This window comes from Oncorhynchus masou, chromosome 9 (assembly GCF_036934945.1).
Source record: "Oncorhynchus masou masou isolate Uvic2021 chromosome 9, UVic_Omas_1.1, whole genome shotgun sequence".
NCBI classification, from domain to species: Eukaryota; Metazoa; Chordata; class Actinopteri; order Salmoniformes; family Salmonidae; genus Oncorhynchus; species Oncorhynchus masou.
In genome coordinates this window covers 59381705-59406027 of record NC_088220.1, presented here as the reverse complement: position 1 = coordinate 59406027, position 24323 = coordinate 59381705, and the positions used below count along the sequence as shown (strand labels likewise).

Here is a 24323-nt window from a genome sequence, read left to right as displayed (position 1 = left end):
GTTTAGAGGAAAATTTAATTTCAGAGGGCAAACTAAAGGCTTGGCACTTTTCAACTCTTTTTAATTCTATTGTGAAATATGAGGGCATGTTTCTATTGTGGATTTTTTACAGTAAATAATTAACCCCTATCGGCCAGTGAGGAAATTGAAGTACCAACTCAACACGTGTGTGTGTGTGTGTGTGTGTGTGTGTGTGTGTGTGTGTGTGTGTGTGTGTGTGTGTGTGTGTGTGTGTGTGTGTGTGTGTGTGTGTGTGTCTGTAGACCTGCTGGTGGATATGTTAGGAGTGCTAGCCAGCTACAGCATCACAGTGAAGGAGCTCAAACTGCTGTTCAGTATGCTGAGGGGAGACCGAGGACTCTGGGTAAGTTGTAGGAGTAGTGGACTCTGGGTAGGTAATGGGAGGGGAAGGAGAGGTTATAAGTTGGTGTTATAATCATCTATTGTACAGTATGTGATGAACATGGCTCATATACAATATTATCTCATCCATACATCACTTCTTTCTCTCATCTCTTCCCTTGTCTCTTCTCTCTTCCCTTTATGTCCCTTCATGTCTCCTCTCTGTCTCTTCCCTCCATCTCTTTGCTCTCTTCTCCCTCCATCTTTCCTCTTCCCTTTCTCCTCCCTCTTTCGCTTCTCTCTCTCATCTCGCCATCTCTTCTCTCTCTCCTCCCGCCATCTCTTCTCTCTCTCCTCCCTCCATCTCTTCTCTCTCTCCTCCCTCCATCTCTTTTCTCTCTCGTCTCGCCATCTCTTCTCTCTCTCCTCCCTCCCTCCATCTCTTCTCCTCTCTCCTCCCTCCATCTCTTCTCTCTCTCCTCCCTCCATCTCTTCTCCTCTCTCCTACCACCATCTCTCCTCTTCAGCCGAGGCATGCAGTGAAGCTGCTGTCTGTTCTGAACCAGATGCCTCAGAGACACGGTCCAGACACTTTCTTCAACTTCCCCGGACGCAGTGCTGCAGTAAGACTTTACACGCTGGGCTAGCCTGGTGATGTGGACATTCCCTCTTATTATACACTGAAAAAAAATTATGTTTTTGCTTGTATGATTAGCTGAATAAAGTTATACATCAACTGTACGTATCTGTCACTGTTCTATAATACGAGGAATCAGCTGTTTGGAATTGGAATTGATTATCTACCTAGCACCTACCTTTTTCTGTTCTGATTGGTCAGATGTTCATTAATTGTAAGTGAACAGGAAGCAGTTGAGTTGATGCATGGCTGTAGATGTGGTCAGTTCATTATAAAGGGCACGTTCCTCTGCCCAGGGGTTGCTGATGCATGACAGATCTTACAACACCTGGATAGGTATTTTACTTATCAACTAACCACATCAGCACATAACACATTAATCCAAGATGGCGTAGCAGTCAGAAGTCTTTGTCCTTCGTCTTGACATGTCCCATGTATATATCTTTTAATATATTTTTCTTTGCATATATTTTTTATATTTCTCGAAACCTCAACTTCAAAATACTCTCCTTCAACCCGCCTCACCCAATGTGGTGTGGATCTGTTTTCTATAAAGTATTTTTATTTACCTCGGAACCGGAATCCCCCAACAGAAGCTAGCCAGCTCACTAGCTACTAGCTAGTAGTCAACTAACCACTGCTAGCGGTCATCAGCTAACCTTTAGCTCGGATATCTCTTGCCAGTTTGTACAACGTGATTCAAACCAGAGCATACCGGACCTATTGTCTCTCCATATCCCCGGATTCCTACCGCAAGCTCTGAACCTTTTCACCTGGATCATTGCAGCTTACTAGCTGCAATCCAAGTAACTACTCCTGGCTAACATCCTGAAGAAAGCACCAATTAACCTGGAGCTAGCCCATGCTAGGCCCATCTCCCGGCTAGCTGAAGAGACCATCAGCCACTCCTGTGCTACAATACCTGGACCCCTTTTACTTCCGTGCCCCGCCGATCCTTCACGACTGGACTACCGACGTAATCTGTGTGAGGAGGTACTCAACTGGCCCCTATCTTGCGACATCCCCTGAATGCCCATCTGTTACCCTGCTAGCCGCGGCCCGCTAGCTGTCTAGAGCATAACGGACTGTTAGCTAATACGCCCATCGGCCAATTTCTCGCGCCACTATACCTATTTTGCCAATTGGCCTGGGCCCCTTTCACTCAACGAAGCCATGATTATATCCATCACGACAGGACTACCAACGTAATCTGCCTGAGGGTTTTTCCCTACAGGCCCCTCCGCCCCTCCGTCGCGACGTCCCCTGAATGCCCATCTGCTAGACTGCTAGTGGGGCCCACTAAGCTAGAGCATATTGGACTGTGAGCTGAATAGATCCATCGGCCAATTTCTTGGGCCACCATACCTATTTTGCCAATTGTACTTGGACCCCTCTGCTACTCAGAACCCTACTAATCCATCACGACTGGTCTATCAACGTCACCGCACTTGGAAGCTAAAACAGACTTTTCTCAGTCTCCATGTCCCTCTAAGGCCCTTCTGCTAGCTTGCTAGCCCCGGCCTGCTAGCTGTCTGAATCGCCGTGTCTCCAGCCAGCCCAACCACTCACTGGACCCCTATGATCACTCGGCTACGCATGCCTCTCCCAAATATCAATATGCCTTGTCCATTTCTGTCCTGGTTAGTGATTATTGTCTTATTTCACTGTAGCTCTGCTCAATATGCCTTAACCAATCATTTTGTTCCCCCTCCCACATATGCAGTCACCTGGTTTAAACATCCCCAGAGACAATATCTCTCTTATCATTACTCAATGCCTAGGTTTACCTCCATTGTACTCACATCCTACCATACCTTTGTCTGTACATTACGCCTTGAATCTATTCTATCGCGCCCAGAAACCTGCTCCTTTTACTCTCTGTTCCGAACGTACTAGACGACCATTTCTGATAGCCTTTAGCCGTACCCTTATTCTACTCCTCCTCTGTTCCTCTGGTGATGTAGAGGTTAATCCAGGCCCTGCAGTGCCTATCTCCATTCCTACTCCCCAGGTGCTCTCATTTGTTGACTTCTGCAACCATAAATGCCTTGGTTTCATGCATGTCAACATTAGAAGCCTCCTCCCTAAGTTTGTTTTATTCACTGCTTTAGCACACTCTGCCAACCCGGATGTCCTAGCCGTGTCTGAATCCTGGCTCAGGAAGACTACCAAAAACCCTGAAATGTCCATCCCTAACTATAACATTTTCCGACAAGATAGAACTGCCAAAGGGGGCAGTGTTGCAATCTATTGCAGAGATAGCCTGCAGAGTTCTGTCTTACTATCCAGGTCTGTACCCAAACTATTTGAGCTTCTACTTTTAAAAATCCACCTTTCCAGAAACAAGTCTCTCACCGTTGCCGCTTGCTAAAGTACAAACTCTGCCCCCAGCAGTGCCCTGGACACCATATGTGAATTGATTGCCCCCCATCTATCTTCAGAGCTCGTGCTGCTAGGTGACCTAAACTGGGACATGTTTAACACCCCGACCATCCTACATTCTAAACTTGATGCCCTCAATCTCACACAAATTATCAATGAACCCACCAGGTACAACCCCAAATCCGTAAACACGGGCACCCACAAAGATATCATCCTAACCAACTTGCCCTCCAAATACACCTCTGCTGTTTTCAGCCAAGATCTCAGCAATCACTGCCTCATTGCCTGCATCCGCAATGGTTCTGCGGTCAAACGACCAACCCTCATCACTGTCAAACGCTCCCTAAATCACTTCAGCGAGCAGGACTTTCTGATCGACGTGGCCAAGGGTATCCTGGAAAGATATTTACCTCATCCCGTCAGTAGACGATACCAGTTTATTCTTTAAAAATGCCTTCCTCGCCATCTTAAATAAGCATGTCCCAATTTCTCCTTCACCCAAATCCAGATAGCTGATGTTCTGAAAGAGCTGCAACATCTGGACACCTACAAATCAGCCGGGCTAGACAATCTGGACCCTCTCTTTCTAAAATTATCTGTCGAAATTGTTGCAACCCCTATTGCTATCCTGTTCAACCTCTCTTTCGTATCATCTGAGATTCCCAATTCATCGACCTGGCCAAGGCTTTCGACTCTGTCAATCACCACATTCGTATCGGTAGACTCAACAGCCTTGGTTTCTTAAATGATTGCCTCGCCTGGTTCAACTACTTCTCTGTTAGAGATCAGTGTGTCAAATCGGAGGGCCTGTTGTCCGGACCTCTGGCAGTCTCTATGGGGGTGCCACAGGGTTCAATTCTCGGGTCGACTCTTCTCTGTAGGCATCAATGATGTCGCGCTTGCTGTTGCTGATTCTCTGATCCACCTCAACGCAGACGACACCATTCTGGCCCTTCTTTGGACACTGTGTTAACTAACCTCCAGACAAGCTTCAATACCATACAACTCTCCTTCTGTGGCCTCCAACTGCTCTTAGATGCAAGTAAAACTAAATGCATGCTCTTCAACCGATTGCTGCCCACACCTGCCCGCCCGTCCAGCATCATGACTCTGGACGGTTCTGACTTAGAATATGTGGACAACTCCAAATTCCTAGGTGTCTGGTTAGACTGTAAACTCTCCTTCCAGACTCACATTAAGCATCTCCAATACAAAATTAAATCTAGAATCGGCTTCCTATTTCACAACACAACGGCTATGTCATTTACAAAATAGACTCCAGCACTCTACTCAACAAATTGGATGCAGTCTATCACAGTGCCATCCGTTTTGTCAGCAAAGCCCCATATACTGCCCACCGCTGCGAGCTATATGCTCTCGTTGGCTGCTCCTTGCTTCATACTCGTCACCAAACCCACTGGCTCCAGGTCATCTACAAGTCTCTGCTAGGTAAAGCCCCACCTTATCTCAGCTCACTGGTCACCATAGCAGCACCCACCCATAGCACGTGCTTCAGCAGGTATATCTCACTGGTCACCCCCAAAGCCAATTCTTCCTTTGGTCGCCTTTCCTTCCAGTTCTCTGCTGCCAATGACTGGAACTAACTGCAAAATTCACTGAAGCTGGAGACTTATATCTCCCTCACTAGCTTTAAGCACCAGCTGTCAGAGCAGCTCACAAATCATTGCACTTGTACATAGCCCATCTGTAAAGAGCCCATCCAACTACCTCGTCCTCATCCTTCATTTATTTATCTTGCTCCTTTGCACCCCAGTATCTATACTTGCACATTCATCTTCTGCACACCTACCATTCCAGTGTTTAATTGCTATATTATAATTACTTCACCACCACGGTCTATTTATTGCCTTTACCTCCCTTATCCTACCTCATTTGCCACACTGTATATAGACTATAGACTTGTTCTACTGTATTATTGACTGTATGTTTGTTTATTCCATGTGTAACTCTGTTGTTGTATTTGTCGAACTGCTTTGCTTTATCTTGGCCAGGTCGCAGTTGTAAATGAGAACTTGTTCTCAACTGGCCTACCTGGTTAAATAAAGGTGAAATAAAAAATATGGTAAAGCAGTCTGGTGCCTGACTGCACTGTCAATGACTTGGTATACAACCATTGGTTGATGCATGCAATGTCTAAGCAGGGGAACGGCTCCTAAATCTGCAAAAGAGTAATTCGTCTCTATCCAATGTTTGTCTTCATAGTCATCCATCCACCATCTAAAGAACAATCACATGACAACAGTATGTTTGTTACTTTATTTGTTTTAGAGACAGCGCTTCCTCTGGAGTCTATGAAAAGTCTCTCTCTCTCTCTCTTTCTCTCTCTCTTTCTTTCTTTCTTTCTACAGGCCATAGCGCTGCCTCCCATTGCTAAGTGGCCTTACCAGAATGGCTTCACTCTCAACACCTGGTTCAGAATGGACCCTCTAAACAACATCAATGTAGACAAAGACAAACCATATCTCTACTGGTGAGTAGAACATATAAACCATATCTCTACTGGTGAGTAGTTCATATAAACCATGTCTCTACTGGTGAGTAGTACATATAAACCATATCTCTACTGGTGAGTAGAACATATAAACCATATCTCTACTGGTGAGTAGAACATATAAACCATATCTCTACTGGTGAGTAGCACATGTAAACCATATATCTACTGGTAAGTAGAACATATAAACCATATCTCTACTGGTGAGTAGAACATATAAACCATATCTCTACTGGTGAGTAGAACATATAAACCATATCTCTACTGGTGAGTAGAACATATAAACCATATCTCTACTGGTGAGTAGAACATATAAACCATATCTCTACTGGTGAGTAGAACATATAAACCATATCTCTACTGGTGAGTAGAACATATAAACCATATCTCTACTGGTGAGTAGAACATATAAACCATATCTCTACTGGTGAGTAGTACATATAAACCATATCTCTACTGGTGAGTAGAACATATAAACCATATCTCTACTGGTGAGTAGTTCATATAAACTATATATCTACTGGTAAGTAGAACATATAAACCATATCTCTACTGGTGAGTAGTTCATATAAACCATATATCTACTGGTAAGTAGAACATATAAACCATATCTCTACTGGTGAGTAGAACATATAAACCATATCTCTACTGGTGAGTAGAACATATAAACCATATCTCTACTGGTGAGTAGTTCATATAAACCATATATCTACTGGTGAGTAGAACATATAAACCATATCTCTACTGGTGAGTAGAACATATAAACCATATCTCTACTGGTGAGTAGAACATATAAACCATATCTCTACTGGTGAGTAGTTCATATAAACCATATATCTACTGGTAAGTAGAACATATAAACCATATCTCTACTGGTGAGTAGAACATATAAACCATATCTCTACTGGTGAGTAGAACATAAAAACCATATCTCTACTGGTGAGTAGTTCATATAAACCATATATCTACTGGTGAGTAGAACATATAAACCATATCTCTACTGGTGAGTAGAACATATAAACCATATCTCTACTGGTGAGTAGAACATATAAACCATATCTCTACTGGTGAGTAGTTCATATAAACCATATCTCTACTGGTGAGTAGTTCATATAAACCATATCTCTACTGGTGAGTAGAACATATAAACCATATCTCTACTGGTGAGTAGAACATATAAACCATATCTCTACTGGTGAGTAGTTCATATAAACCATATCTCTACTGGTGAGTAGAACATATAAACCATATCTCTACTGGTGAGTAGTTCATATAAACCATATCTCTACTGGTGAGTAGTTCATATAAACCATATCTCTACTGGTGAGTAGAACATATAAACCATATCTCTACTGGTGAGTAGTTCATATAAACCATATCTCTACTGGTGAGTAGTTCATATAAACCATATCTCTACTGGTGAGTAGAACATATAAACCATATCTCTACTGGTGAGTAGTTCATATAAACCATATCTCTACTGGTGAGTAGTTCATATAAACCATATCTCTACTGGTGAGTAGTTCATATAAACCATATCTCTACTGGTGAGTAGAACATATAAACCATATCTCTACTGGTGAATAGTACATATAAACCATATCTCTACTGGTGAGTAGAACATATAAACCATATCTCTACTGGTGAGTAGAACATATAAACCATATCTCTACTGGTGAGTAGAACATATAAACCATATCTCTACTGGTGAGTAGTTCATATAAACCATATATCTACTGGTAAGTAGAACATATAAACCATATCTCTACTGGTGAGTAGTTCATATAAACCATATATCTACTGGTGAGTAGAACATATAAACCATATCTCTACTGGTGAGTAGAACATATAAACCATATCTCTACTGGTGAGTAGAACATATAAACCATATCTCTACTGGTGAGTAGTTCATATAAACCATATATCTACTGGTAAGTAGAACATATAAACCATATCTCTACTGGTGAGTAGAACATATAAACCATATCTCTACTGGTGAGTAGAACATAAAAACCATATCTCTACTGGTGAGTAGTTCATATAAACCATATATCTACTGGTGAGTAGAACATATAAACCATATCTCTACTGGTGAGTAGAACATATAAACCATATCTCTACTGGTGAGTAGTTCATATAAACCATATCTCTACTGGTGAGTAGTTCATATAAACCATATCTCTACTGGTGAGTAGAACATATAAACCATATCTCTACTGGTGAGTAGTTCATATAAACCATATATCTACTGGTGAGTAGAACATATAAACCATATCTCTACTGGTGAGTAGAACATATAAACCATATCTCTACTGGTGAGTAGAACATATAAACCATATCTCTACTGGTGAGTAGTTCATATAAACCATATATCTACTGGTTAGTAGAACATATAAACCATATCTCTACTGGTGAGTAGAACATATAAACCATATCTCTACTGGTGAGTAGAACATAAAAACCATATCTCTACTGGTGAGTAGTTCATATAAACCATATATCTACTGGTGAGTAGAACATATAAACCATATCTCTACTGGTGAGTAGAACATATAAACCATATCTCTACTGGTGAGTAGAACATATAAACCATATCTCTACTGGTGAGTAGTTCATATAAACCATATCTCTACTGGTGAGTAGTTCATATAAACCATATCTCTACTGGTGAGTAGAACATATAAACCATATCTCTACTGGTGAGTAGAACATATAAACCATATCTCTACTGGTGAGTAGTTCATATAAACCATATCTCTACTGGTGAGTAGAACATATAAACCATATCTCTACTGGTGAGTAGTTCATATAAACCATATCTCTACTGGTGAGTAGTTCATATAAACCATATCTCTACTGGTGAGTAGAACATATAAACCATATCTCTACTGGTGAGTAGTTCATATAAACCATATCTCTACTGGTGAGTAGTTCATATAAACCATATCTCTACTGGTGAGTAGAACATATAAACCATATCTCTACTGGTGAGTAGTTCATATAAACCATATCTCTACTGGTGAGTAGTTCATATAAACCATATCTCTACTGGTGAGTAGTTCATATAAACCATATCTCTACTGGTGAGTAGAACATATAAACCATATCTCTACTGGTGAGTAGTACATATAAACCATATCTCTACTGGTGAGTAGAACATATAAACCATATCTCTACTGGTGAGTAGTTCATATAAACCATATCTCTACTGGTGAGTAGTACATATAAACCATATCTCTACTGGTGAGTAGTTCATATAAACCATATATCTACTGGTGAGTAGAACATATAAACCATATCTCTACTGGTGAGTAGAACATATAAACCATATCTCTACTGGTGAGTAGAACATATAAACCATATCTCTACTGGTGAGTAGTTCATATAAACCATATATCTACTGGTGAGTAAAACATATAAACCATATCTCTACTGGTGAGTAGTTCATATAAACCATATCTCTACTGGTGAGTAGTTCATATAAACCATATCTCTACTGGTGAGTAGAACATATAAACCATATCTCTACTGGTGAGTAGTTCATATAAACCATATCTCTACTGGTGAGTAGTTCATATAAACCATATCTCTACTGGTGAGTAGAACATATAAACCATATCTCTACTGGTGAGTAGTTCATATAAACCATATCTCTACTGGTGAGTAGTTCATATAAACCATATCTCTACTGGTGAGTAGTTCATATAAACCATATCTCTACTGGTGAGTAGAACATATAAACCATATCTCTACTGGTGAGTAGTACATATAAACCATATCTCTACTGGTGAGTAGAACATATAAACCATATCTCTACTGGTGAGTAGTTCATATAAACCATATCTCTACTGGTGAGTAGTACATATAAACCATATCTCTACTGGTGAGTAGTACATATAAACCATATCTCTACTGGTGAGTAGAACATATAAACCATATCTCTACTGGTGAGTAGTACATATAAACCATATCTCTACTGGTGAGTAGAACATATAAACCATATCTCTACTGGTGAGTAGTACATATAAACCATATCTCTACTGGTGAGTAGTTCATATAAACCATATCTCTACTGGTGAGTAGAACATATAAACCATATCTCTACTGGTGAGTAGTTCATATAAACCATATCTCTACTGGTGAGTAGCACATATAAACCATATCTCTACTGGTGAGTAGCACATATAAACCATATCTCTACTGGTGAGTAGAACATATAAACCATATCTCTACTGGTGAGTAGAACATATAAACCATATCTCTACTGGTGAGTAGTACATATAAACCATATCTCTACTGGTGAGTAGTTCATATAAACCATATCTCTACTGGTGAGTAGAACATATAAACCATATCTCTACTGGTGAGTAGTTCATATAAACCATATCTCTACTGGTGAGTAGCACATATAAACCATATCTCTACTGGTGAGTAGAACATATAAACCATATCTCTACTGGTGAGTAGTTCATATAAACCATATCTCTACTGGTGAGTAGCACATATAAACCATATCTCTACTGGTGAGTAGCACATATAAACCATATCTCTACTGGTGAGTAGAACATATAAACCATATCTCTACTGGTGAGTAGTTCATATAAACCATATCTCTACTGGTGAGTAGTTCATATAAACCATATCTCTACTGGTGAGTAGTTCATATAAACCATATCTCTACTGGTGAGTAGTTCATATAAACCATATCTCTACTGGTGAGTAGTTCATATAAACCATATCTCTACTGGTGAGTAGTACATATAAACCATATCTCTACTGGTGAGTAGTTCATATAAACCATATCTCTACTGGTGAGTAGAACATATAAACCATATCTCTACTGGTGAGTAGTTCATATAAACCATATCTCTACTGGTGAGTAGCACATATAAACCATATCTCTACTGGTGAGTAGCACATATAAACCATATCTCTACTGGTGAGTAGAACATATAAACCATATCTCTACTGGTGAGTAGTTCATATAAACCATATCTCTACTGGTGAGTAGCACATATAAACCATATCTCTACTGGTGAGTAGCACATATAAACCATATCTCTACTGGTGAGTAGAACATATAAACCATATCTCTACTGGTGAGTAGTTCATATAAACCATATCTCTACTGGTGAGTAGTTCATATAAACCATATCTCTACTGGTGAGTAGTTCATATAAACCATATCTCTACTGGTGAGTAGTTCATATAAACCATATCTCTACTGGTGAGTAGTTCATATAAACCATATCTCTACTGGTGAGTAGAACATATAAACCATATCTCTACTGGTGAGTAGTACATATAAACCATATCTCTACTGGTGAGTAGTTCATATAAACCATATCTCTACTGGTGAGTAGTTCATATAAACCATATCTCTACTGGTGAGTAGTTCATATAAACCATATCTCTACTGGTGAGTAGTTCATATAAACCATATCTCTACTGGTGAGTAGAACATATAAACCATATCTCTACTGGTGAGTAGTACATATAAACCATATCTCTACTGGTGAGTAGTTCATATAAACCATATCTCTACTGGTGAGTAGTTCCCCACCTGTAGCACTGACCCACTGGGCAAAAACTGGTTCAATCATTTGTACATCATTTCAGCAAAACAATTCAATGTGATGACGAAAACTGATTGGGTTTGCAAAAAGTAATTAATGTAAGAGAATTTCATATTTTTTCCACCCAACTTTTAACCTAAATCCAAAGATTTTTGTTATTGTTGAATTCAGTTAGTTGACCACTCAAATGTAAATCAAAACTAGATGTTGAACTGACGTCTGCCCAGTGGGGACCCAGTAACTTTAGTGTTTGACCTCTGACCTTCCCTCTAAATCAGTAAGCAGATTATGACCACAAGTTGTATTTAATTTCATCCACTTTTCAAGGTTTAAAGTTTATAAGCAGCTCTGTCTGAGGACTCCCTTCCTCCTGATGATGTAGTGCAGTTTAAAGGAGGAATGAGTTGTGATTAGGGTGATTAAAACCAGCACAGGTCTGAACTGTGGAGGCTGGTACAAGCTTGTGTGTGTGTGTGTGTGTGTGTGTGTGTGTGTGTGTGTGTGTGTGTGTGTGTGTGTGTGTGTGTGTGTGTGTGTGTGTGTGTGTGTGTGTGTGTGTGTGTGTGTGTGTGTGTGTGTGTGTGTGTGTGTGTGTAAGGGGGAGGAACAATGGTAACGACTATTAATGTAGACTAATGTCTGGCCACCACAGCCCACGTCTGGTGGTGCATTGTGGGTAATTAACAGAGAGATCAATAGCCTCAAGAGAAGAGATTATCAACCACTACTCCAGTAGTAGATAGGGAGAGGAGTCCCTAGAGAGGAGAGGAGAGGAGAGGAGAGGAGAGGAGAGGAGAGGAGAGGAGAGGAGAGGAGAGGAGGGGAGGGGAGCAGAGGAGAGGAGAGGAGAGGAGAGTAGAGGACTCGAGAGGGGTATAAGGAGGGGAGGGATGAGATGAAAGGGAGAGGAGAGTGGTGGAGAGGAACAGCCTGGAACAATGAGAGAGGGAATGGGAGAGAATGTGAGAGGGAGTGGGAGAGAATGTGAGGGGGAGTGGGAGAGAATGTGAGAGGGAGTGGGAGAGAATGTGAGAGGGAGTGGGAGAGAATGTGAGAGGGAGTGGGAGAGAATGTGAGGGGGAGCGGGAGAGAATGTGAGGGGGAGTGGGAGAGAATGTGAGAGGGAGTGGGAGAGAATGTGAGAGGGAGTGGGAGAGAATGTGAGAGGGAGTGGGAGAGAATGTGAGAGGGAGTGGGAGAGAATGTGAGAGGGAGTGGGAGAGAGAGGGCGAAGTAAAGAGAGGAATGACCAGAGTGGGAAAGTACTAATTAATTAGTCAGCAACAGACACAATAGTTACTATCATTATCCTTCTGCTGTGGATTGTGTTTGGTTGACATAAACCTGTTAGATGCATGATAATCATTCCTTCAGTGAGAGAAAGGCATTATTTTTCCTGAGTATCTACAATGTGAAACATCAAGTCTAGGGAACCAATCTGAAATTAGAAATGTAATGTTCGCACCTCATAATTTTGATACCGTTTCTTTTGCAGCTTTCGCACCAGTAAAGGAATCGGCTACTCTGCACATTTCGTGGGCAACTGTCTGATCGTGACATCGCTGAAGTCTAAAGGCAAAGGCTTCCAGCACTGTGTCAAATATGACTTTCAACCTCGGAAGGTAAGAGATTCTTTAAATCAAATTGTATTGGTCACATACACATGGTTAGCAGGTGTTATTGCGAGTGTAGCGAAATGCTAGTGCTTCTAGTTCCGACAGTGTAGCAATATCAACAAGTAATCTAACAATTCCACAACAACTACCTAATACATACAAATCTAAGTAAAGGGATTAAAAAATAATATGTACATGTAAATATATGAATGTGCAATGAACGAGTGGTATATGCAATTTGCAATAGATGTTATAGAATACAGTATATACATGAGATGAGTAATGCAAGTTATGCAAACATCATTATTAAAGTGGCATTAATAAAGTGACTAGTGATCCATTTGTTAGTGGCCAATGATTTAAAATCTGTATGTAGTCAGCAGCCTCTCTGTGTCAGTGATGGAAGAGATAGAAGCTGTTTTTCAGTCTCTTGGTGCCAGCTTTGATGCACCTGTACTGACCTCGACATCTGGATGATAGCGGGGTGAACAGGCAGTGGCTTGGGTGGTTGTTGTCCTTTATTATCTTTTTGACCTTCCGAGACATGCTATAGGTGTTCTGAAGGGCAGGTAGTTTGTCCCCAGTGATGTGTTGTGCAGACCGCACCACCCTCTTGAGAGCCCTGCGGTTGTGGGTGGTGCAGTTGCCGTACCAGGCGGTTATACAGCCCGACAGGATGCTCTCAATTGTGCATCTGTAAAGGTTTGTGAGGGTTTTAGGTGACAAGCCATATTTAATCAGCCTCCTGCTTTGACGGACGTCGCTGTGCTTGCTTAATTGTACCATCTCAAACCGATACCAGAACCAGGGACCTCTGCCTTGCAAACAGACATGACTGCCCTCCTCAAACGTTCTTAGCTCCTTGTGCCACCAAAAGCCTGCAGTTCAGTCGGGCAAGTGGAAACTATAAGGGTGACCAGGTTTCATCTGTTACCCTGCTAGTGATCAATGAGCAATGGTCAGTGTGCTTATACCAGCCTACAGGTCACATAGCTAATGATCAGTAGAGTGCTTATGTAGCAGTGTGCAGGTCCCATATGTGAGTGATGGTGTGTTGAGTTGCTGCTCTATAGGATTGTATTGATCTGGTCAGTATGTTATGAATGAGGCCTCACCACCAGCTTGTTGCCATGTGGGTACGATCAGGAAAACACGTTAATGATCTCTGTGGTCATATGTATCAAGCGTTTTAGGCTGTGTTTACACAGCCACCCTACCCAAATCAGATTTTCTTTCTGTATCCAATCTTTTTTTCTGACTGTCCACACTCAATGTGACCCCTATCAGATTTGTGCATTCACACAGATGTAGCCTCTGAAGTAGCACACAGATTTAATGCTCATTTCCTGTCACTGTTCCTTTAAATGTAGGGGTGGTGGTCATGGTTCAGAAGGTCTTGTGCAAAAAACCCACCTCAGAGCAAAAAAAACAATCTGATCTGACTCTCCTCAGACCAGAGAGAGAGAGCATCATTACCAGTTCTGATTAACACTCCCACAGGGACCTCCTCACAGGAGCAGCTGGGTGTACAGTGAGATGAAATGAGAGTGTATCGAGGGAGTGTAATGTATCTTGGGATGTCTGACAGCCTACCTGTCTCTGTCCCAGTAGAGATAACAGGCTGGTTCAAGGCCCAAGGCTTCTGTCAGACAATTACAGCCTTCGGTTAAATAGCTGTCAGTAACCATGGTGTTTCCTACATGACACCTTATTCTATACATAGTGCACTACTGCAGTATGTACAGAATTATGTTCCCCCGCTCGTCCTCTCCTCTCTGCACCAGGTCAACGTTTCTAGTAGTGAAGTCATCAGTGATCATTAAAGTAGAGGGCAGACCTTGATCTAAAGATATCCTCAAATCAATGATCTGCTCTCCTGGTGATTAGAAGTGATCTTAAAGGGGGCATTGCCTCTTAATCGTCAACTGGAGTAATCTGATCCACTCTGCCATAGTCATGTTAATGATGTGTCTAAATCCTGTTGATCTGCAGTAGCTCAACATAGTGAGAGTTACAGCTGTAACTGCTTCATTTAAAGCCTTACATTGAGATGATCCGTGTACAGGTTAGATTTTCGTATGTATCAGAGAAACTGTATGGTCTGGATTACTGTGTTGTCTATACCATGCAGAATGTATGGATAACTGTATGGTTTGTAATACTGTGTTATCTATGCTATGCAGTAGGCCTGTGTAATAATGCAATATGTATGAGATCAGAGCTACTGAATCACATGATCCTATTTGGTCTCTAGATGATCTGGGTGACTACAATGCAAACACTATAGGCTGTGTTTAAACCCTGTTCATACAGTGGGATTGAATGGGTTGTAGTTTCTAGTGCATCCACTCTCTCTCTCTCTCTCTCTCTCTCTCTGTCTCTCTCTCCCTCTCTCTCCCTCTCTCTCTCTCTCTCTCTCTCTCTCTCTCTCTCTTTCAGTGGTACATGATCAGCATCGTGCATATCTACAACCGCTGGAGGAACAGTGAGATCCGTTGCTATGTCAACGGCCAGCTGGTCTCCTATGGCGACATGGCCTGGCATGTCAACACCAACGATGTGAGAATGCGCCTCATTGCTGGTTGATTGATGCTTGATTGATTGATTGACTGACTCTCCTGTCACTGTTCCTTCCTGTAGTGAGCCCTCTGCAAGGTCATGTTCAGTAAGGCACACAGGCACATTTTGAACACTTTTGAAAAAAAATGATTGGACAAGTGGAGCAATTACCTGTTTCACTCTGTTTTCTTCCCCACTTCCCCACTGAGCTGCGTTTTCAAAGCTCCTATTTGCATAACCATTTCAGGGAGATGTTTGAAGAGAGGAAGATGGTAGAAGAAGAGACAGGAAGGGAGGACCACAAAGGCTGCTATCTACAGAGTTAGGGAGGGATGGGGTGTGCGTGGTGTATATTATTATAATACACTTCTACAAGGCAGGGGTTACAGGTATAGGTTTACAGGTATAGGTTTACAAGGACAGACACACACAGGGCTCTGGTCAAAGGTAGTGCACTAAATAGGGAATAGAGTAGGGAATAGAGTGCTATTTAGGATGCAGACCTGTGTCCCTCTCTGAGTGACAATCTATTAGAGGCCCTGTGAATCATGCACTCTCATAATTCTCCTATTTGCCCATTCTAAAGCGGTCTTTTTGGGGGGTGTGTTAATTGCTCTGTGTGTGTGTGTGTGTGTGTGTGTGTGTGTGTGTGTGTGTGTGTGTGTGTGTGTGTGTGTGTGTGTGTGTGTGTGTGAGTGTGTGTGTGAGTGTGTGAGTGTGTGAGTGAGTGAGTGAGTGAGTGAGAGATCATATTGTGGTTTAAGTTTGACCGTTATAAATATATCCATCTTCGTCTCATTGTACAGAGTTATGATAAGCCCTCTCTGTCTTCTCCCACTACAGAGCTATGATAAATCCCCTGCTCTATGTGCCCGTGTACTGACCCTCTCCTCTCCCTCTACAGAGTTATGATAAGTGCTTCCTGGGTTCGTCGGAGACAGCTGACGCTAACAGGGTATTCTGTGGTCAGCTGGGGGCCATCTATGTGTTCTCTGAGGCTCTCAACCCAGCTCAGATATTTGCCATTCATCAGCTGGGAGCGGGCTATAAGGTATGTACTGGGATGACTGAATTAGATTAGGATAGGATTAAATTTAATGGTACATGCACACATCCTGCTGCACCTACCAATCTGTCAAAACAATGCTGCTTGCTACAATTCCCTGTTCCCTGATACCTGGTATCTCTTTCCAAAGGGCTATGCTTGCATGTGTCCTGTGCCCTAACACAGTATACACTGCATGTACTGTGTTCTGTTCTCTGGCTGCCCCTGAAACTATGGTTTGGACTGTTAAGCACACCTAGTCCAACCTGAAAGCAGTGTCTGTCGTTAATCAAGTGTAGGTTTGGACCATAGTTATTCATAGCCTGTCTCATCCAGTCTCTGGCCTTAGTCTAGCACCTTGTTTTTCATGTAATTGTCTCTGTGAGTTAATATAATGAATGGTGATTCATATTAATGATAATGATAGCTGGTTAGTAACTGAGGTGTTTAGAAAAGGCCTCATTATAATCTCAGTCAGTTGGCAGAGTCTCCCAGACACGGCAGTCTAGCTGGGTCAAGGAGACACCCACATACGGGACAGTCTAGGGGGTGGGGGTGTAAATGTAAATAGTTCTGGTGGCCATTTGATTTAGTTGTTCAGCAGTCTTATGGCTTGGTGGTAGAATATGTTAAGGAGCTGTCTGCATGTAATAGTGGAGATGCCAGAGAGATGCTGACTGTAGAGGCCTGCAGACTGGGCCTACTCTACCAGGTCCCAGGAGGTTGTCAACTAGAGTTCCTGGGATCATACTAGTCCTATTGTGTGTCTGGTCTACCGAGCCCGGTCTACTCTGCTTGTTATCTCAACTGTCTACATCTCTTTACGAGAGAAGGCTGATAGACCCTGCGTGGTGCTACAGTCACCTATGGTGTATCTCTATAGTGAGACGTGGGCTAGACAGTATAGTTGATCTTCTCAGGGAGGCAGAGCAACTGAGCTCCATTACTTTGAATGGTTTCAGGGAAGCTCTAGAGTTCAGAACTATTTCAGTGTATGTCTCATCTCTCCCCATCTGCATCATCATGTATGTAGCTAGAAGAGGGATGTATCTTGCCTCTCATCACTCCTCTATGTCTGTGGCCGTTCATTCATTATTCACTCCTCCGTTGAGAGGACATTCCTGATTTCCTGATTAATAGCATTCCAATTGATGATGCGTTGATTGATTAATTGAGCTCCTCTCTCACCTGCCATCCTTAATGGATTGGTTACATTAAGACTGAGTGACTCATTTATCGATCAGCATCATGTTCCATTAATATATGAATATGACACTACTGCTGCTGAGAGTTTAGTAGAGGAATGAGCTGTCATGATACCATGCCTTATCACATCTCTCTTCTCTCCCTCCCTCCCTCTCTCTCTCTATTCCTCCCCTCTCTGTAGAGTACCTTTAAGTTTAAGTCGGAGAGTGACATCCACCTGGCGGAGCACCATAAGCAGGTCCTGTATGATGGGAAGCTGGCCAGCTCCATCTCCTTCAGCTACAACGCCAAGGCTACTGACGCCCAGCTCTGCCTGGAGTCATCGCCCAAGGAGAACGCCTCCATCTTTGTCCACTCACCCCACGCCCTTATGCTACAGGTTAGTCTCACTACATGCCCTTATAATACACGTACAGATGGCGTCAAATATATTGCCACCCTTGCACTTTACAAAGCAATACAATACAGTGCAATTGATCAGAATGATCTGTTTTCTCTTTTTAAAACTTTGAATGGCTATTTTTACCCAAAAGGTTTTGAATTTCAACTTATTTTAGAAGAAATAGTGAATCGTGCAAGGGTGCCAATATATTTGACAGCAACTGTAAGTCTCACCCCATGTCCTTATAAAATAGGTTAGTCTCGCCCCATGTCTTTATAAAATATGTTAGTCTTGCCTCATGTCCTTAAAAAATAGGTTAGTCTCGTCTCATGTCCTTTTAATTCACATATAATGAAGTTGTAGTAAACTAACACTGTATTGTTCCCTGCTAGGATGTGAAGGCCATAGTGACCCACTCCATCCACAGTGCCATCCACTCTATAGGAGGAATCCAGGTGCTGTTCCCTCTCTTCTCCCAGCTGGACTACCATCAACCCAACGACCAGCACAACTACCAGCACCATGAGACCCAGCTGGAGACTACCGTCTGGTGAGTATCTGTCCCTTTGTCCTGTCTCTGTCCCCTTTCCCCTATTCCTTTTCTCATCTCTGGGGACTCCCATCTGGTGAGTATTTATCCTGTCTCTGTCACCTGTCCCCAGTCCCTTTTCCCTATCTGAGGACTACAATCTGGTGAGTACAGGAAGTTTCATCAAGTGAGGGTCTGAGTCTTCTACTATGAGAATGCTGAGAATCAACGTTCCAATTTACTCCTCTCTGTTGATCCTTGTCCTGAAGGTCTAGCGTTGTCCTTGTCAGAGCCCCCCACCGAGCCCTGCTCCAATCAGAGCTCGGCCATAATCCTGATTTAGCTCAGTGACAGAGACCACACTGGGGAGATGCACACACAGCAGCTCTGAGCCAGGCTCTGCTCTACCCAGGGCCCTCTCTCTGGTGCAGGCAGGGGCTAAACCTGCTGGGTAGTGTAGTCCCAGCTCCGAGTTAAGCCTGCTGGGTAGTGTTCCAACCCATGCCAGCTAGTGAACTCTGAGTGACTGTATTGGTTCTGCTGCCTTTTCCAGTGAGTCTACCTCTAAACTAACTGATGGCTCATGTTGGTCCTCAGCATCTTCAGCAGGTACTGCAGCGTAACAGATGATGTGTGGGTTCAAAAGGTATCGGAGAGAGGATTTGTGTAATTAGTATACTCTGGTTGATGAATCAAGGGACAGATAGTGTGTCTGATGTAGTTTTTCATCATACTGATGTAGTTTATCTTACTCCATAAACATTTATATAAATGCTATAGGCTGGTAAGCATATCTAAAGGATATAGCAAGATAGCTAGTCTTCGTATCAACACACGGAATACTATAATTACATGTGGCTGTCTAAGGTAACCATTACGCAATTCCTGATTTTCCGAATACTGTGAGCTAATTCCTTACCATCAACATTTCAGCATCTATAAATTGAGTTTGCATCCCTTCATTAAGGCTAAGTTAGGACCCAAACATATACTCTGGGTTGTGTAATTAACTCTATAATTTAGGATTTACCAATAGTCCAACTAAATTGTGAACGTAAATTAAATTAAACAGTTACTCTATAAACGAGGAATGCACTTACTCAAATCAGATGTATCAGTCACAAATGAATTCACTCAAACACTCAAAACAATTAGTGTACATGATACAGAATAAAACAGAGTAAATGTCTACCACAAATAGACATACATCTTTACATGGGTGTTTTAGATTCTACTTTTTATTTTAGAGGTTATTCTGTCTGTACACACATGGAGCTTGCAAACAAGGTCTCGATGAACCTGAAGAGACTCCGACCTTTTATCCTTGGATAAACTGAAACTCACCCCCCAACAAGGGCATCATACCCAGATTCTAATCTAGTTATGAAACTCATCAATGTAACGACAGGACTCCAGGAAGCTGCCCATCTGATAAGCGATCAGCCCATCATACAATTCTGACCAGTCTCTCTGAAAAGACATCAACCAGAACACATACTGTACAACAAGACATATCAAACTGAAAGCCGATTAGCGAGTGTCATAGAGAGCCTCTGTCAGACTGCCAAGACACGGTCACTCTGTCAGGACAGGCTTTAACTGAGAGTTACAGACCCCAATGCAGAAGTAAACAGTCTCTCCACTTCTTCTCAGAGGACACCATGTCTTTAGGATTAGAGGCTGATAAAAATGACTAGCAGATGGGCTGGGATAGAAGATTAGGTTTGGAGCTGGGGCTAGGAGATGAGGCTGGGGTTAGGAGATGAGATTAGGCGGGAAGGCTGGGGCTAGGAGATTAGGCTGGGAGCTGGGGCTAAGAGATGAGGCTGGGAGCTGGGGCTAAGAGATGAGGCTGAGAGCTGGGGCTAGGAGATGAGGCTGAGAGCTGGGGCTAAGAGATGAGGCTGGGAGCTGGGGCTAAGAGATGAGGCTGAGAGCTGGGGCTAAGAGATGAGGCTGAGAGCTGGGGCTAAGAGATGAGGCTGAGAGCTGGGGCTAGGAGATGAGGCTGAGAGCTGCGGCTAGGAGATGAGGCTGAGAGCTGGGGCTAAGAGATGAGGCTGAGAGCTGGGGCTAAGAGATGAGGCTGAGAGCTGGGGCTAAGAGATGAGGCTGAGAGCTGGGGCTAGGAGATGAGGCTGAGAGCTGGGGCTAGGAGATGAGGCTGAGAGCTGGGGCTAGGAGATGAGGCTGAGAGCTGGGGCTAAGAGATGAGGCTGAGAGCTGGGGCTAAGAGATGAGGCTGAGAGCTGGGGCTAAGAGATGAGGCTGAGAGCTGGGGCTAAGAGATGAGGCTGAGAGCTGGGGCTAGGAGATGAGGCTGAGAGCTGGGGCTAAGAGATGAGGCTGAGAGCTGGGGCTAAGAGATGAGGCTGAGAGCTGGGGCTAAGAGATGAGGCTGAGAGCTGGGGCTAGGAGATGAGGCTGAGAGCTGGGGCTAAGAGATGAGGCTGGGAGCTGGGGCTAAGAGATGAGGCTGAGAGCTGGGGCTAAGAGATGAGGCTGAGAGCTGGGGCTAAGAGATGAGGCTGAGAGCTGGAGCTAGGAGATGAGGCTGAGAGCTGGGGCTAGGAGATGAGGCTGGGTTTAGGAGATGAGGCTAGGAGAGAAGGCTGGGGCTAGGAGATTAGGCTGAGAGCTGGGGCTAAGAGATGAGGCTGAGAGCTGGGGCTAAGAGATGAGGCTGAGAGCTGGGGCTAGGAGATGAGGCTGAGAGCTGGGGCTAAGAGATGAGGCTGAGAGCTGGGGCTAGGAGATGAGGCTGAGAGCTGGGGCTAAGAGATGAGGCTGAGAGCTGGGGCTAGGAGATGAGGCTGAGAGCTGGGGCTAGGAGATGAGGCTGAGATCTGGGGCTAGGAGATGAGGTCGGGGCTAGAGGAGATGGCTGAGGCTAGGAGATGAGGTCGGGGCTAGAGGAGATGGCTGAGGCTAGGAGATGAGTCTGGGAGCTGGGGCTAAGACTAGGAGAGAAGGATGGGGCTTGGAGAGAAGGTGGGGGCTAGGAGATGAGGCTGGGAGCTGGGGCTAAGACTAGGAGAGAAGGATGGGGCTTGGAGAGAAGGCGGGGGCTAGGAGATGAGGCTGGGAGCTGGGGCTAAGACTAGGAGAGGAGGATGGGGCTTGGAGAGAAGAAGGGGGCTAGGAGATGAGGCTGGGAGCTGGGGCTAAGACTAGGAGAGAAGGCTGGTGCTTGGAGAGAAGAAGGGGGCTAGGAGATGAGGCTGGGAGCTGGGGCTAAGACTAGGAGAGGAGGATGGGGCTTGGAGAGAAGAAGGGGGCTAGGAGATGAGGCTGGAAGCTGGGGCTAAGACTAGGAGAGAAGGCTGGGGCTTGGAGAGAAGGCGGGGGCTAGGAGATGAGGCTGGAAGCTGGGGCTAAGACTAGGAGAGAAGGCTGGGGCTTGGAGAGAAGAAGGGGGCTAGGAGATGAGGCTGGAAGCTGGGGCTAAGACTAGGAGAGAAGGCTGGGGCTTGGAGAGAAGAAGGGGGCTAGGAGATGAGGCTGGGAGCTGGGGCTAGGGCTAGGAGAGAAGGCTGAAGCTTGGAGAGATGGCTGAGGCTAGGAGATGAGGCTGGGAGCTGGGGGGTTAGGATCTACAGTCTCCAGCTGATTGCTGATTTCCTCAGAAGATGAAGATAAAAAATGTTTCCCTTTCTACTACCTGACTGTTAGGATCTCAGAGGAACAGGGTTTACCTAAAGATGGTAGAGGAGCATCTACACCAGTGAGACAAACAGCCTTAGGACCACCATAATGTATGACATAATGGTGGTATTTAACAGTAGAGGGGCAATTTATCTGTACTTTAACACATTTAGCTTTTTATGTCAGCACACTTGCACACCACCGGATGTGTGTGTCGGTGTCTGTTTCCTTATAAACCTGTGTGTATGTGTGTTGCAGTGCCACCCTCCTGGTGTTCCTGGTTGACCTGCTGAAGAGCTCGGTGGCGATGCAGGAACAGATGCTGGGAGGGAAAGGATTCCTTGTAATCGGGTTTCTGCTGGAGAAGGTAGAAACTATAACCTAAAACCTATAACACGCTGGAGATAAGGCATGGACTCTTTGTCATCTTCCATTGTTTTTTATGTATTGACTGCTTTGCTGTGATGTTGTGGCTACAGTATATGGGTTTTTAATAATCAAATCAATTAAATCAATCAAAATCAATTAAATCAATACATCATACATTGTACCTTAAATGGCACGCTATTCCCCATATAGTACACTATGTTCGAACAAAGCTACAGGGTTTGGCTTGGCCTAATAGGGCTCTGGTCAAAAGGTAGTGCACTACATAGGGAGTCATTTCAGTTTACCCGTTCTTACTTCCTATGGTGTGCCTGGCAACAGCTGATGACAGTTATTTGAAGATATCTCCTTTCAACCAATGTCCCTCAATATTTTCTTTAGTTCAAAAGCCTCTTTACTCCTCACTTTTGGTCAAAGGATATCAGAGGAGGACCAGAAATAGATCCATGGTTCTGAAACAGACAGGGACACAACAGGGCATCAGCCAACCAGTCAGACAGACTCTTTAATGCTGTTTGAAACATGGAGCCCAGTAGCCCTCAGATGGATAGGATCAAACCGCAGATCAAAGAACAGAGCAGAGAGGCACAGAGGTGAGGAAGAGATTTGGAAGAAGAATCCACTTTCTGTTTTGAAGGGTATGTAGCCTCACTGCTTCCCCAGCCAGCCGCTGTCAGGTTGTGTCCTAAATGGCACCCTATTCCCGACATAGTCCACTTCTTTTGACCAGAGCCCTATGGGCCCTTTTTAAGGAAAATGCTGCCTTTTTGGACACAGACAGATTGTCCTGTAGCATCCTGACATCTATCCACCGGAGTCCAGCAGAGTCCAGAGCTCAGGGCCAGGAACAGGTGGTTGTAACAGGGGCCAGACGGTGGAAACAGTTTATCTCTCTCTCTCTCTCTCTCTCTCTGTCTCTCTCGTGTTCTCTCCTCTCCCTCCAGCTGCTAGCTCTCTCACACTCACACCATCCTGCCATCTGGTTCAGATCTGTTTATACCACAGCTAGAATATTAGGAGAGACTACCTCTACCTGGTCAGGAGACATGTGACAGAAAGACAGACAACAATGATAACAGCAGGACTCCTCTGAGTCTGGATGCTCAGTCAAATGCTCTCAAACTTAGCTTGTTTGGTGAAATGTCTATACATTCCAGTTACTACTTCAAAATGGTGAATCTCCTCAATTGCACTGTCCATGCTAAAATGGGCTTTGTGGAAAGTGAACCCTCTATCCAACTCTATGGTTGGCTTACAGTTAGTTATATGTTATTGAGGGATTGATTGACTGGTTGATTGTTTGATTGATTGAGTATCCAGTGGTCTGACCAGTCCCTGTGCCTCCAGTGCTCCAGGGTCCATATCACACGTGCTGTCCTTGAGCAGTTCCTGTCCTTCGCTAAATACCTGGACGGGTTAACCCACGGAGCGCCACTCCTCAAACAGCTCTGTGACCACATCCTGTTCAACGCAGCCATCTGGATACACACCCCTGCCAAGGTAAG

At 43.6% G+C, this 24323-nt stretch overlaps 1 protein-coding gene across 5 annotated transcripts in view; it reads left to right on the top strand.

Moving 5' to 3' along the window:
- LOC135546348 (neurobeachin-like) overlaps positions 1-24323 on the top strand; it is a 334302-nt gene that overhangs the window by 62086 nt on the left and 247893 nt on the right. For all 5 annotated transcript variants that reach the window (XM_064974700.1, XM_064974698.1, XM_064974697.1 and 2 more), the window contains exons 3-12: positions 264-364; positions 870-965; positions 5731-5852; positions 12945-13071; positions 15505-15624; positions 16529-16675; positions 18057-18254; positions 18650-18807; positions 22690-22798; positions 24166-24318. In XM_064974700.1, coding sequence (XP_064830772.1) covers positions 264-364; positions 870-965; positions 5731-5852; positions 12945-13071; positions 15505-15624; positions 16529-16675; positions 18057-18254; positions 18650-18807; positions 22690-22798; positions 24166-24318 — 1331 coding nt within the window. The remainder of the gene's footprint in view (positions 1-263; positions 365-869; positions 966-5730; positions 5853-12944; positions 13072-15504; positions 15625-16528; positions 16676-18056; positions 18255-18649; positions 18808-22689; positions 22799-24165; positions 24319-24323) is intronic.